The following is a 14,106-nucleotide window of genomic DNA, read 5'->3' as shown; positions in this document are numbered from 1 at the left end:
CCTTTCACCAGACTTCATGTTTTTCATCCTCCATTAGTTCAATGTGACTGCACCAAGCCGTTGTACTGTCAATTATTCACACTGCCTTTGTCTGAGTAGCCCTGGTCCTCCGGCACCAGGAGTGCAAGTCGACAACCTCCTTTCAGCTCCTGGCATGCCCCTGGCCTCCGCTGTCTGACTGTCCAGAGTTGATTTCTGTCTTTATAACACTTTGAGTGACCTGTGTACTTCTTTTCTCTCTTTTTTTGCGCTTAACTCGGCCTTACTGCATGGGATGTACAGTAATTTAGTATTGTTAACTGACAGGATATCAGATTAGGACACTTTGTGACAAGCATTTATTTATTGTCTTTATGTCTGCCTTTAGGTTGCTTTTCTTTTATTTCATCTCTTCAGTTCCTAGGGCAGTTTGAACTTGTCATAAAGGATGTGACTGACTCCGAGACATGAAATATAGCAACTGCTCAGACGGAAATTTCTCCATTGCTCTCTGCAACTTCCCATTTGACATAAAGCATTTTGTCCAGGAACCTTCTGACAGTGCTCCCCTCGGGCTCCTTTGGGGGTACCTCAGGGTCTGGAGGTTTGGAAAGAGAACAACATCATTTCTGTGGAAGGCAGAACTTCCATCAACCTCCAAGGTTTACAGAGGTTGAACCAACTCTCTGTCCTTGTGGGGAGACCTCTCTGTGGGAGTGGACGTCCTCACAGAGCTCGTCCTCGCTCAAAGCAACCTCACTATCTTGTAATAGCGACAAAGGTTTGGTGTCAAATGATTAAGAGATAATCCCTGGTTTTCTTTCCAGTAGGATGGACTACAGTAATGACCTCTTAACCGGTCTCCCCAAGGGAACCATTACAGCATTGCAGCAGGTTTTAGGACTAAGAGAACTGAGCGTTACTCCAGTTCTGAAATCCTGACACTGGCTTCCAGGTATTTCCATAATAGATTTTAAAGTGCTGCTACTAATCTATAAATCACTGAAGGGTTCAGGCCCCGAATACATCTCTCATATGCTTAAAGAATACAAACAGAGCAGGGATCTCAGATCCACGGACTCAGGTCAGCGAGCACAGCCCACAGTCCAAAGTAAACATGATGAAAGAGCTTCGAGCCGTCATGCTGCATGCAACTGGAATCCTTAAAGTAGACGTCTAGTCATTCCCATCGGGGAAGTGACATCGTAGGCTCACGGCTAAGCTCAATTGACAGTTTAGTAGGTCCCGCCCGTCAAACACTGACTGGCCAATCATAGCGCGGCATCAGCTCCGACCAGGGTCTGACAACTATCCGGATCTGCTCCACAGACTTTTTTATTTTATCATTATCTAACCAGGTTTGTCCTGTTGAGATTAAAAACCTCTTTTTCAAGGGAGACCTGGCCAAAACAGTCGGCAGCAAATACACATTTACAAACATACAAATGGAGACAAACACCTTTTAAAACACTAAGATTTACATTAAAAAAACAATTGGTGAAGAAACTTTCTGTGAGCCAGTTATGGAGCCTATTCAGTTACATTGACATCTTATGGAATCTGCTTCTAAGTATTCTGTAATAAATTCCAGGCTGAGGGAGCAGAATACCCAAAAGCTCCTTTCCCAATTTCTGTCCGAGCATTTGCGACAGAGAGCATAAAAAGGTCCTGGGAGCACAATGCATATTGTCCAGTATTTTACCGATTGATAAAATCACATAAGTTGTGTGGCAGCAGTCCAAGAATTGCCTTATATACTTTATAAAGGTGTACCAATGTGTGAGCCTACGGGCTGCCAGAGACGGCATCCTACCCGGGAGTACAACTCTTACACAAATGTTTAAGCTTTTTTGTGGCTTCAGAGCTCGTCCTGGTTAAAAGTTGTTTAATAGTGATACTTGTTCCCTGGAGAGGTGGAAGGAGATTAACGTCCTTAAAAATGTTACAATTCTATGTAAAAACCTGTGGAGCTAACATTAGCAGAGTATGTTAGCACATCATTAGTGTTGGAGGCTTACTGTGAAAAGGAGCCGGTCATTTATATATGTAAAGTTAAGTCACAATTTCTTCTTTTGTAGTCCATGACGCCTGACCCATTAGTGCAAGTACAGTTATGTTCAAAATAATAGCATCATCGCTAATATAACCAGATGAATCACTGTTTTTAGTAATTATATTTCTACATGCCAAATAATTTACTAGTAGGTATAGAATAGAAAACAAACAGGCCCAACAGTCATGACAAGCATGCTGCTGATTATGTGTAATTGAATCATTAATTGAAAGGGGCGTGTTCAAAATAATAGCAGTGTGGAGTTCAATTAGTGAGGTCATTCATTCTATGAAAAAACAGGTGTCATACAGGTGGCCCTTATTTAAGGACGAAGGCAGCAAATGTTTTCCATGCTGGTTGTAGTGCATTTGTCTCTGAAAATCAGAGTAAAATGGGTCGTTCCAGACATTGTACAGAAAAACAGCATACTCTGATTAAACAGTTGATTGGAGGGGGTAAAACATAGAAGTGCTGAAAATGATAGGCTGCTCAGCTAAAATGATCTCAAATGCTTTAAAATAATAACAATTAGAAGAAGCCTATGTGAAGCCAACCTATCGGCAAGAAGCAAAGTGAAAAAACAATTTGCCAAAGAACGCATTGACTGGCCTAAAGAGAAATGGGGAAACATTTTGTGGACTGATGAAAGCAAGATTGTTCTTTTTGGGTCTAAGGGCCGCAGACAGTTTGTCTGATGACCCTCAAACACTGAATTCAAGCCTCAGTAAACTGTGAAGTCAGTGAAGCATGGTGGCGCATGCATCATGACATGGGCATGTTTCTCATGTGGTGTTTATTGCATACCAGGGATCATGGATCAGTTTAGATACATGAAAATACTCAAAGAGGTCATGTTGCCTTATGCCGAAGAGGAAATGCCCTTGAATTGGGTGTTTCAATAAGACAGTGACCCCAAACACACCAGGAAGCAAGCAGCATCTTGGTTCCAGACTAACAAGATTAACGTTATGAGTGGCCAGCCCAATCCCCGGACCTAAATCCAGTAGAAAACTTGTGGGGTGCCGTTTCTGAGGCAAAACCAAGAAATGCAGAGGAATTGTGGAATGTAGTGCAATCGTCCTGGGCTGGAATACCTGTTCACAGGTGCCAGATGTTGGTCGACTCCATGCAACACAGATGAGTTCTCAGAAACGGAAGTCATACCACTAAATATTATTTGAGTGAAAACTAAATCTTCAGGGATTTTTCCGTTCATACAGTAAATGTTTGAGTTTGTAAAGAAAAATGCAGACACTGCTATTTTTGGAACAGGCTTATATCCCCTTTTCTTCACTTTCTGTGAAGTAAGAAAGTAAGAAATTTGAGAAATTCTTCATGTTTTGATTTGGAATAGACCGCAGTGTGTAAGGAAATAAAAGCTAGTATAAGGATTTTGAGTTTCACTCAATTTTTTTTAATCACACTGCTATTATTTTAAACACAACTGTAGGAGCCACCTATCCCTGTGATGTTGAAGACTTCGTTCATGTGGAGATAATAGATATGAATTTCATTTGACTGAAGCTGGTGGCAGCATCTTAAACTGAAACTGCGATCATTATCGCGATCAGAGTGGCATTCAGGTCAGCGGCTCCCCATGCTGAAATCATACAGAGTATGAAAAGAAAGGGTTAAATTTGACCAATGTTTGAGAGAGGTAGACTGAGGAAAATTGGCCTTCTTGAATAAAAAGAAACTCCTGTTTGGCTTATCGTAACATACTGAGCCACATTTAATAGTCAATAGTTGAAAATGAATTCCACAGCAGCACAAATACAACTGAACTCAGTCTAGTCAATGTCTTTATGTGTCTACGCAGGCAGTCTGGGCTTTTGATGTCCTGAGAAGCAGCCTTTCATTTCAAACTATCATGTGGCCATTCAAGCCGAAAGAAAGCAGGGCATCATAATTCAGCCTCTAGGTTCAAGGATGTTACAATATTTCTTTCTTCTTTTTTTTGCTCTTCCTTCATCCTCGGGGCCTCCAGACGCACGTCTCCAGCTCCCCAAAGCCATTGATATGCGACGTCTTGGATGTGTTGCAATCCATTCTCTATCCAGTGGTGAGCAATTTAATATGGCTAGATTAGATTGTACAGCCTGGACGCTGCACCGGACTGTTGGTGGTGAAGAGGGAGCCCAGATCTGGCAGCGGGAAGCAAGATATTGGTGATTTCCCTGCATTCTGGTATACTCTCCCACTGAGACCAGCTTATCCTTGTATCTGTGTTGGCAATCAATTCTTGATTAGAACAAGTGCCCCCTCCTAGCAAACAGCAGCTAATAGGCCGTGCTCTATCCCTGCCTAAAGGATTTACACCAGGCACCGCAAGAATAAGCTGAGGAGAATCATTAAGGACCCCAGCCATGCGGATAACGGCGATTTCTCCCCAGTTGAGGACAGGAAGAAGGTACCGGATACTAGGCCGGCGCTGAGAGACAACAATTAACACTCTTTTGTTTTTTGTTTTTAAATATCGACAAATGACCCAACTTTGTATCATGATCCTACGTGAGGAATGTGTCCATCGTCTCGGCATGCAGATTCAGAACAAAAGACACATTTACGATTCAAAATTTTGTCTTTTAATACATAGTTATTATTTCAGATGTACAACAGGAGAGAGGGAGTTCACTCAAGGAGCCGATCAGCCGGCAACGAGGGTTGGATCAGCGACAGGGCTGTGGCCTCACTCACTTCAGCCAGATGTATTTGTCTCCGACATCTGCATTATAACCAGGGGCATACTTCTTCCCAGGGAGCTACAAGGACAAAACAAATTGGCAATCAAACTGAAAGGCACCAGCCTTGAACATTCAAAACAACAGAATCGCATACAAAACAGCTTGTTAAGATACGATCACTCTTTTTGCTTGTTGCCAAAGAACTTTGAATTTCAACTGAATCTGAGGTTAAAATCATCAAGTAAAAAAAACAACTGTTAACTTGCCACAGTTTGCACACCCTCGGGTTTTTTGACTGTTATTCAATAGTTTTTCATAAATTTAACAGGAGCTGTAATACATCAGTGTTGAGAACGTCCTTCCATGACTTTACTTCGTCAACTCAAGTGTGCGGAGGGAGATTTGCCACCACGTGTCACAGTTCTCATTCTTTCCACTGAGATCCAGGCTCAGAACTAAATGTCAGGTCACAGCCTCCTGTAGTATTACGCAGCCTGATTTTTTTTTTGCAGCAAGGGGAGACAAAAAGTCTCCAGTCAATAAACAGAAAAGGTCAGACCCAAATGTTTCCCTGCAAGACTGATGATACCAAAAGCCTTGCAGAATATTCCACATCTGGCATTTGCCTTCTTGAAACTACGAGTTGTTCGATATTTCAGCAGAAGAAAATTAGCTCCATCGCGACAGGACATCACATGGCAAATGGTAGAGAAATAAATGATTCAATATAAAAAGAACAGAGGGGACAAAGGCAGGGATCCTCAATATCATGTTCAAATAAAGGGATCATGACAAGATAATACAGCTGTTAATTATGACAAAAAATAACATCTAATTGTTAGCAGCCAACAGCAAGAAGCAGAACCACCTTTTAATTTATCAGCATAAGCTATAACAGAAAAAAACATTCTTATTCTTTGTTTACAGTGAACTCAAGGCAGGCTAATACATGAGCCCATATTAGCGATCAAAGACACATTAACATCAACATTTGACGGAATCTTTCTCCCCGGGAAGCGGCGAGGTCAAGACGAGGGCTGCTGTGGTCGGATCCGTGAGCCACCTTCAACCCAACCGTCGCTCCTACCGCTACAGGGAAATTATCTCGCTGGGGAGGGGATCCTCCCACAGAGTGGACAGTGTAAATGATCGTAAGTGCAATTTATAGAGTTCACCATTAAAGTGGGGCGGGCCGACCTAGAGTGTAATGACCCAGAAATACTGGATCAGTCTTGAAAACGATTTTTACGTGTTAAACATAATTGGCCAACGTCACACATGCTGCAATATGACTATTACACATCCACACATTGCAATGTCAATGCTGAAGCTGTATATCATGCAGCCCTACTTGTGTTACAATATCGGTGGTTCAGGGACGGCCATGAGCTTTACAGCACCCATTATCCAGGCCTCACTGTGCCCTCTCTGCCTGTGGGGGAGGGGCGGGGCCTCCTGATCCCAGCCCACCAGATCTCCACATCTCTTATCCCATGCTTTGTGCATGTGATTTTTTTTTTTTTTTGCCATGTCATCACAATTCATGTCAACCAAATTATGATTAAATTGTGTACATCTTGTCTCTACATACCGATTTAAAGGCATAGTACTTTTCATCATAGTCGTGAGCCCCGATGGTTATCTCCGGTAGAAACTTTGGTATGTGGGTCAGCGTTGCCACCTTGTGTTTGTCTTCCACGCTGTAAAACAGAGGAAAAAGACGGCAAAAACATCAGCTCAAAGCAAAGCTTGCATGCTGATCTGTGCGTGGAGTGCAGCATATAAAAAGGCAATCTGCATTTGACTTCTCCGCGTGATTCGTTTCAGGTACTTTGCATATTTATCCATAATGAGTATGACAAACGGAGGCTGAGGTTATGAATCTGACTTCACCTGTTGGAGCGCTTCCTCCGTGCAATTTGCATTTAAATGTGGAAACGTATAACATTGGTCAATAACTCACAGCATCCTCATGTGGTGGTAGGTGACGTCGTCCTGCTCCAGCCACGGCCCTTTGTCAAACTTCAAGTAATCGATGTCTTCCGCCACCTGTGGAACAGCAAGCAATAAATAGGCCGTCGACCGAAATAGCAGATAGATTTAAAGGATCAAAATGACATCCAAAGAAATGATTATTCAACCAGATAACTAACTGTCCAGTAAAGTTTTACCCTTTCAACATCTTGGGCTTGGGTTGCATCATATGCAAGCAGTTCTGATGTTTCACTAAAGGAAATAAAACACACAAACCTTAGTGAGGCAATCAGTAGGCAAAACAAAAGAAGGAAGTAAACACAAACCAGCTACGAGGTGGTTGTTTAAAAAAAATAAAAATAAATAAAATCACATAAGAATCCTGTATGATTTATGTGTAATTTATATCTCACCTGATTTTGGGCAGGAAAGTTTTCTTGTAGCTGTCCTCAATGCTCTTCAGATATGTCAGGGGGACATTCTGAAGGTTGGGCTTATAATAAAGAATAAAAGAGATTAAAATATTTCATACTATCCTTCTCATACATTTGATTTGAAAGAGTGAATTACTTTGACAGAATGACAGCATGTTATAGAGAGGCTGGTGACTGTGTCTCACTACCTCACTGCTCTGTTGCAGCTTCTTCTGCACCTCCTCGGCTGGCAGGTCAACATAGATGACGAGGTGCGGAGGCAGGAACTCACAGATGCTAATGTTTTTGATATCGTTGTAGTGCTGCACGCCTGCAAGTCACAGGATATTTCATTAACACCTGGCTCAGACGACACCATATGTACTATGTCACATTATAAATGCGGTGACGTGGCTGAGACACATGGCAGACTTCACGTCAGCCCCCGAGTAATCATCGCTGGTCGTGATCTGGAAGGAAGTGCTTCGGACTGACTTCTGGAAACATCTTAAGGAAATAATGGTGTTTGAAGCCGCCTGTATGCGACCCCATGCTACTAATGGGTCGTACGAAGAGGACAAAACGGACTGTCGATCCTTCAAATGGATGAAAATTACGACTGTGTATTGGTCAAAGGGACGGCCGTGGCCTTGGGGCTGATACTGTGTAGGCGGAACCAGCATTAGACCACAAGCACACTTTGTTTGTGCAATACACATAACCACACTTAACATTTCTTTTCATGATCGTCTCTTTATGAGACAAAAACAGAACAGGATTTCAAGGCAAAAGGCTGCTCCTTTGAATGGCTGAATACTCACACTCCTTCCTGATGTATCCCTCTTTGAACATGGCCTCCAGGAAGACAACGTCACTGAAGGGAGAACGCTCAAGGATCACTCCTTGTCCTGAGACACAGCATGTTCAATACACTGTTAATACGCTGTAACAACCAGAGGCCCCGCAATACAATATCATCACAATACCATCGTATTCACATTTTAAATATTTTTCTATATGCGGAGTATTGTGATAACATTTACTGCGATACATTTAGATCTTTTTAATGGCAAATTATACTGTTTTTATCTTTATTAAATATGAAAAACCAAACATTTTTACTCGGTTCATCTCACTCCAAATCCAGTCTTTACCCATGACGCACCAGAAAAAAAAAACTCAGCACCATCTAGTGGTCTGAAAAAGCAACTGTTACCAAGATGTTTAATTTTTATTTGCAATATTAATAGTTTATATATTAAAATATTGATACTTGACGGTCATGTATTGATACAATTGCCATGCAAAAAAAAAAAAATGCTTTTCCCCCCACTGTAAATACTCTTTCACACACATTTCTAAATGGTATTACTTAAAACACCATCATGAGGGCTGCTAATGTCCATACATGCATTATGTAAAATGCGCTCGTAGCCATGTAAATGACCTGACTTGACACTGAGGTGCATCTGTGCGTGAGCGATACCTGTTGTGAGCAGGTGTTCGATGGCGTCGGCGTACTGCAGCAGCCTCATGACGTACATCCACAGCTGCAGTCTGTAGCTGTTCCCGTCAGCGGCTTTGGGGTCCGCGTAGAACTTCTCCAGGCTGCACATCCCGTTGAAGTCGACGGGAAGGGGCTCCTTCTCCCCGGTCATCTTGTCCATGTAGAAAGTGTCTGGCTCGGGCATGTAGTGCATCCCTGTAGAAACAGAGTTAGAAGCTGTTGGCTGTATCCAAAATCACTCACTACTCACTATACAGGGACTTTTGTAGCATTCAAATGTGAGAATAATTATACCTTTTATAGTGGCTTCATAGCATCCCACAATTCAAAGCATCCCACAATCCACGAGCTGTGATGCAGAGCATCACAACACTAATAGCCACATTAATTCACGGCATGTCGATAAGAGGCAACTCAACAAAATAAATATATGTATTTATTATGACAGCAGTGACGTAACACAACCAATGTTTTCAACACAAAATATTGTCCACATTGTCTTCCCATAGAATTACCCAAGCAGCTCAGTCAATGGTTGCTTGGGTTAATGTGACATGTGAATCAATAATTGAATCATATTACTCCGAAGACAACAAGCATTCCCCAAAATGTCAAAAGGATGCATATGCAGTTATGTATAGGAGCATGACAAATACATTTGCTGACTGATATGAGTCAAAACATTTTAGCACCATGGTTCAACAAATTATTGAAGGTTTTTCGCCTGCAAACGCCTTCATCCACTCATGCATGACTATAAACCTGAGATACCTCTGCTTGAGTAAATGCTGCTGCAAACTCTGGTGAAGGATGCCAACAGTGACATAGTTACCTAGCTTGTCAGCCAGCTTCTGGGCCAGTGCTCCTTTCCCTGAGGCCAAGTTGCCATCCAAGGTGATGATTTTGCTGTTCTGCTTTAACCGCGGCGTCGTCCTCTCGCCCAGTGCATAAGACAACCAACCATACCGTAGGCTTCTCACCGAGCTTGTGTGAACACCTGCCTGGATGACCAAAAAAAAATAAAAAATTAATCTCCATCACGATTTTGGCTTGACTGCGTTATCAACGTTTAAAATTCTCCACTCATAGAAAACTGCATATCAAACCAAGTGCTTCCTATACTAACAGAAAGGCCACTAGGGCGCGATCCAGATGTTTTTTTTTTTTAATTCACTTTTGTGTGTCATGTTGCCTGAATGTTGCAGTTGCAGTCCAGAGTGGAATAGTAGAAAAAAAAACGCACAAGTACTGAACCAGGTCAAGAAGAATCTTATTAAAAAGCCTGCATTTGATTGAAAAGTGTGTAGAGTAGCAGGGATGTAACACACCATGAAATTGAGAGCAGTTCTCTGATGGTGTTGTTTTGTATCTAGGAGAAAAAGGACCAGTCCAATTTTGATGCGGAAGATTTGAACATTAGCACAACATGGACGTGAACGCAGTGCTGTTTAAACCTCTTAAGACCTGGCGACATCACACTTTGGGTTGTCTATAGTAACCATAATACTTAATTCTGCTTAACGGGGGCCTGATGTCCACATTCATGGCCATTTACAAAAACTACATCATGTCAAAAGATTATGCTTAGTTTTTATACTAATCTGGTCCCAAATAGCAAAGAGAAAATAAAAATGCATACCAATAAAAGAGCGCAGGTCTTAGGAGGTTAAATGTGAAAGAGCAATAAAGAATATTTGTTCATAAAATAATGAATAATCTTGATCATCACTTGGACCACAATCATGCAGCCCTAATGCAGGCCAAAGGCAGATTAAGCCAGATAATGTGTGCAATTGCGATATGATTCAAGATGTTCGAGGGAATGATAATTTTTTCACACAATTATTCTCATTTTCCTGGAGATCCTTGAAATGATTTACGGTGTGAACTTAAAAAAATAAAAATAAAAAAAATTAAAATGTTTTTGTAGTTTTTAGAATATGATGTGTAGGACAGAACATCTCAGCAATATGCCGATTTGCATTTTGAAATGTCATAAAGAGATATTAAAACTTGATTTGACACAAGGCCAAGGGCCTCAAGATAAGGTAAAATGCATAAACAACCACAGGTGGCCTCCCCATTTCAGTTTTTATTGTGGTTTTATATTACCGCACATATTTGATATTAATGAAAATTACAAATTAACTGCCATGCCAATAAACTGAGGCACGGCCGGCAGCATTTGCCCACCATGCTCAGTTTGTAATCCAGCCCTGACACAGACAAGACTATAGAATATACAGTTGTAAAGGTTGTCATTGCTTTTCTTCTCGGGCTGTGATAACTGATTTGTAGTGACAACAACAAACAATACGCCGCAGAGCTCACTGATAAAATGTGACGAATAACAATACAAGCAGCAGTGAGTTCCTGGTTTCTCTGGTGCAACCAGCTAAAACTAATGCAGTGCAACATCCCTGCAATAAATACCACCTTCATGAAGGTTACAATGTTCCTTTTTTTGTTGCAAACTGCATTTATATGGGTGTTGATACAACTTTATGGTCGTTCTGGAGGCTGTAGTCTGTGATGTTGCTGAGTTATATCGAGCTATAATGAAAACAACGGCCTCAGGGCTGCTGTCTGTCGCCCATTTTACAGTCTGTTTACACACGACTGTGTTGCCAAATATGACAACAATGGCATCATAAAATTCACAGAGGACACCACAGTGATTGGTCTAAAAGTGACAGTGCCGAGAGAGCCAATAGGAGGAAAGTGGATGATCTCGCCATATGGTGCCATGACAACCTCTCTTGAAATGTCATTAAGACAAAATAAATCTTTGTTAATTTTAGGAAGATCACAGTCATCTGTTTAAAGTGTGGACCATTTCAGATTTCTTGGTTTACTGATCACAGACACCCTCACATGGTCCCTGAACTGAACTGCATGCGCAAGAAGGCACAGCAGAGACTGTGTTTTCTTCAGCTGCTCAGAACTGCAGACTGTTTCCAAAGGCTGTAAACGCAGCAACAAGAATCATCCCAACGTCATGTCAACATTTACACCCCTGCTAAAGGAAAGCCCAAAACCCCATTAAGGACACAAGCCATCCTTCTCATGATCTGTTCTAGCTCCTTGCATCTAAAACACGTTATCACACACACACCACCTGTCTCAGTAACAGTTTGATTCCACAGACAGTCAGGTTACTGAGCCGATAACGCACCTACACACCCCTTTCTGTGTTATCGAGCCCCTTGTTTTAAGGCAGAGCGCACCAACGTGAGAAGAATAGTCTCAAAAAGTCAAGTTAGTTTATACTAAACCTGCACTGACTTCTGTATTCATATTGTATATATGTATGTAGCATACACACTCTTCATTCTTTGTATTTCCCTTACTGTTTATCCCACTTCCTATTTTTCTATTGTTTATTCTGTGTAAAACTTGATCATAAGGCTGCATCTAATCTAATGTTTTGTCCACCATAATGATATCAACGGTTGCAAGGTTGCCTATACCTAATATAGTCAGAGTATAATGCTTTGTAGAAATATCAAATCATTAGTGATGGGGACAAGGACTTTAAATTGACAAAATTTGGTAGTAACTCCGCATTTGGCAACACCGAGACTGGCTAGCTTAACCAAATAGCCTCCTTACAAGGTCTCGACATGACTGGGAACGTCATGTATACTTCGACACAAATATTTTAACACGCACCCAAATGTACTGACAGCTTGTTTTCTTGGCTCTCGCCTTGCCAATAACATCGTAAACAAACCAGCAGCTAGCCTGTTGGAACTGACTGATACTAGCGGCTAGGCAGCTAGTTAGCTAGCAAAGCTAGCTTGTCCTTGTAAACTTGACGCGCTTTGCAGGACAAACGAGGGTCCGTTTGTTTTCTATCCTTACCTTCTGTGCAACGTGCACTGCTTTAAAGGCAGTTACTCCCGATGGGATCACAAGTCGGATCCCCATCAGGGCCATGATTGATCTGTCCTCCAAAAACCCTCCGATCTGACCCGAGAACTCACCGGGACTCGGCGACTGAATAATACGTCAGAGGGAGTGAGGGCCTTTGCTTATTAGTTGTCTCGTTCATTTTACGTTTGAGTGTCTAGTTATTGCCTGTTTTATTTTTGTAAACGTATTTTTTTTTTCAAAAGGCTAAAAACCTACCGGTAAGTAAGAGTTCATACATCTGTCTTTGTGAAGCAATCACTTGCTTTGTCGATGAAATGTCAAAACAAATGTAAAACTATCCATTACAATTTCTCAGAGACTAAAGTGACGTTTTTAAGCTGTTTTTTTTTTTATATGACCGGCAGTCCCAAACTCGAAGAAATTCAGTTTATTATAATGAGTCAGTTTATTAAGAAAAGCTTTGAAAAATGTGGAACCAGTTAATGGTACCTTTTGCTTGAAAGCAGAGAAGCGATTATCAAAACAGTCAACGTTTGAGTTTTGTAATTAAATATGTCTGCTAAAATGCAGTTTTCTCCATAACGATGACTATTATTTTATTAGTCATGTCTTCATTAGTCATCTCAATTCTTATGGCTGTAAAGGAAACTTAAAGCAAAATCCCAGTGCCAAGTTCTTGTTAACTTTGACAGAGGAGCAATAGAGGAATTGAAAGCATCCTTACTGGTAACATAACAAAATGGTATGTGCAGGGCCCAGAACAAGAGGGCCCTACTGATTTAAACTGCCCAGACCATCAGTGGTACCCAGCTACTGAGCATCAGTGATATTAGTGACAAGAGGTGCCTGCGAAGAGCGAGATGTTCAAATACAGAACCCACCCAACCACAGAAGGCTGCGTGAAACTGTCCGACTTGTATGCTGCTTTTGGTCTTTTGGTCAGTTGCCTGATCTCATCTGCTTTCCCAGTGAGGCACAGTTCATCTTGAAGGAGCCTAACTAATTCTTGTAAGTGTCTTTAATTCTGACGATAGGCACTTTTACCGTCAATCTGTTCATACATCCTTGAGGGCCCATATGGCTACCGGAGTATAGGACAGATACATGCTGTTTGCTTTTAAGTGCCTGAATGGCTTGGCACCGTTCTACCTCTCGGACCTGCTGGAACCTTATGTTCCTTCAAGGTCCCTCAGGTCCTCTGATCAGCTCCTCCTGGCTGTTCCTAAATCCAGGCTGAAGCTTAGGGGAGACCAGGCCTTCGCAGTGGCAGCCCCAAGGCTCTGGAACAAGCTGCCTCTGCATGTTAGGCAGGCCCCCACTCTGCAGGTGTTTAAAACACGCCTCAAAACACGTTTATTTTCTTTGGCTGTTTGACATAGCTTGAGATACTTGTCTTTTATGTGACATGCTGTGTATGTGTGCTTTTGATCTCTGTGTGATTTGTTGTTTGACTTGTACAGCACTTTGGTCAACTTTGTTGTTTTTAAATGTGCTCTATAAATAAAAGTGGATTGGATTGGATTGGATTGGAAATATTTGTCCTATACTCTGGTAGCCAAAACCAGATCCATGCCTGGTGTCTGTGTCTCTGTCTATTCAACAGCAGATGGCAGTATTAAT

The 14,106-nt window shown here is 41.6% G+C and overlaps 2 protein-coding genes across 2 annotated transcripts in view; both read right to left on the bottom strand.

Annotated features, from left to right (window-relative positions):
• LOC311021713 (uncharacterized protein) overlaps positions 1 to 14,106 on the bottom strand; it is a 441,358-nt gene that overhangs the window by 44,219 nt on the left and 383,033 nt on the right. The window lies entirely within an intron of this gene.
• On the bottom strand, positions 4,606 to 12,614 carry ndufa10 (NADH:ubiquinone oxidoreductase subunit A10). The gene is made up of 10 exons (XM_084022458.1): positions 12,475 to 12,614; positions 9,443 to 9,611; positions 8,590 to 8,805; positions 7,925 to 8,011; positions 7,313 to 7,434; positions 7,104 to 7,183; positions 6,888 to 6,942; positions 6,680 to 6,765; positions 6,308 to 6,416; positions 4,606 to 4,794 (listed from the first exon to the last, which is right to left on the bottom strand). Exons 1-10 carry the CDS (start codon positions 12,547 to 12,549, stop codon positions 4,726 to 4,728), a joined length of 1,068 nt encoding a protein of 355 aa, XP_083878584.1. The 5' UTR covers positions 12,550 to 12,614; the 3' UTR covers positions 4,606 to 4,725.

The sequence above is a fragment of the Eutrigla gurnardus genome (assembly GCF_963514095.1).
Source record: "Eutrigla gurnardus genome assembly, chromosome: 12".
Taxonomy (NCBI): domain Eukaryota; kingdom Metazoa; phylum Chordata; class Actinopteri; order Perciformes; family Triglidae; genus Eutrigla; species Eutrigla gurnardus.
The sequence above is the reverse complement of the archived record's forward strand: the minus strand, read 5'-3'. Positions and strand labels throughout refer to the sequence as shown.

Excerpts from the sequence above, each read along its gene's own strand:
- ndufa10 (XM_084022458.1), bottom strand. The coding sequence starts at position 12,549 with ATGGCCCTGATGGGGATCCGACTTGTGATCCCATCGGGAGTAACTGCC. Across the intron at positions 8,012-8,589 it reads CGAACACCTGCTCACAACAG|GACAAGGAGTGATCCTTGAG; the intron begins GTATCGCTCACG and ends GCTGTGTCTCAG. Across the intron at positions 6,943-7,103 it reads ACTTTCCTGCCCAAAATCAG|TGAAACATCAGAACTGCTTG; the intron begins GTGAGATATAAA and ends TATTTCCTTTAG.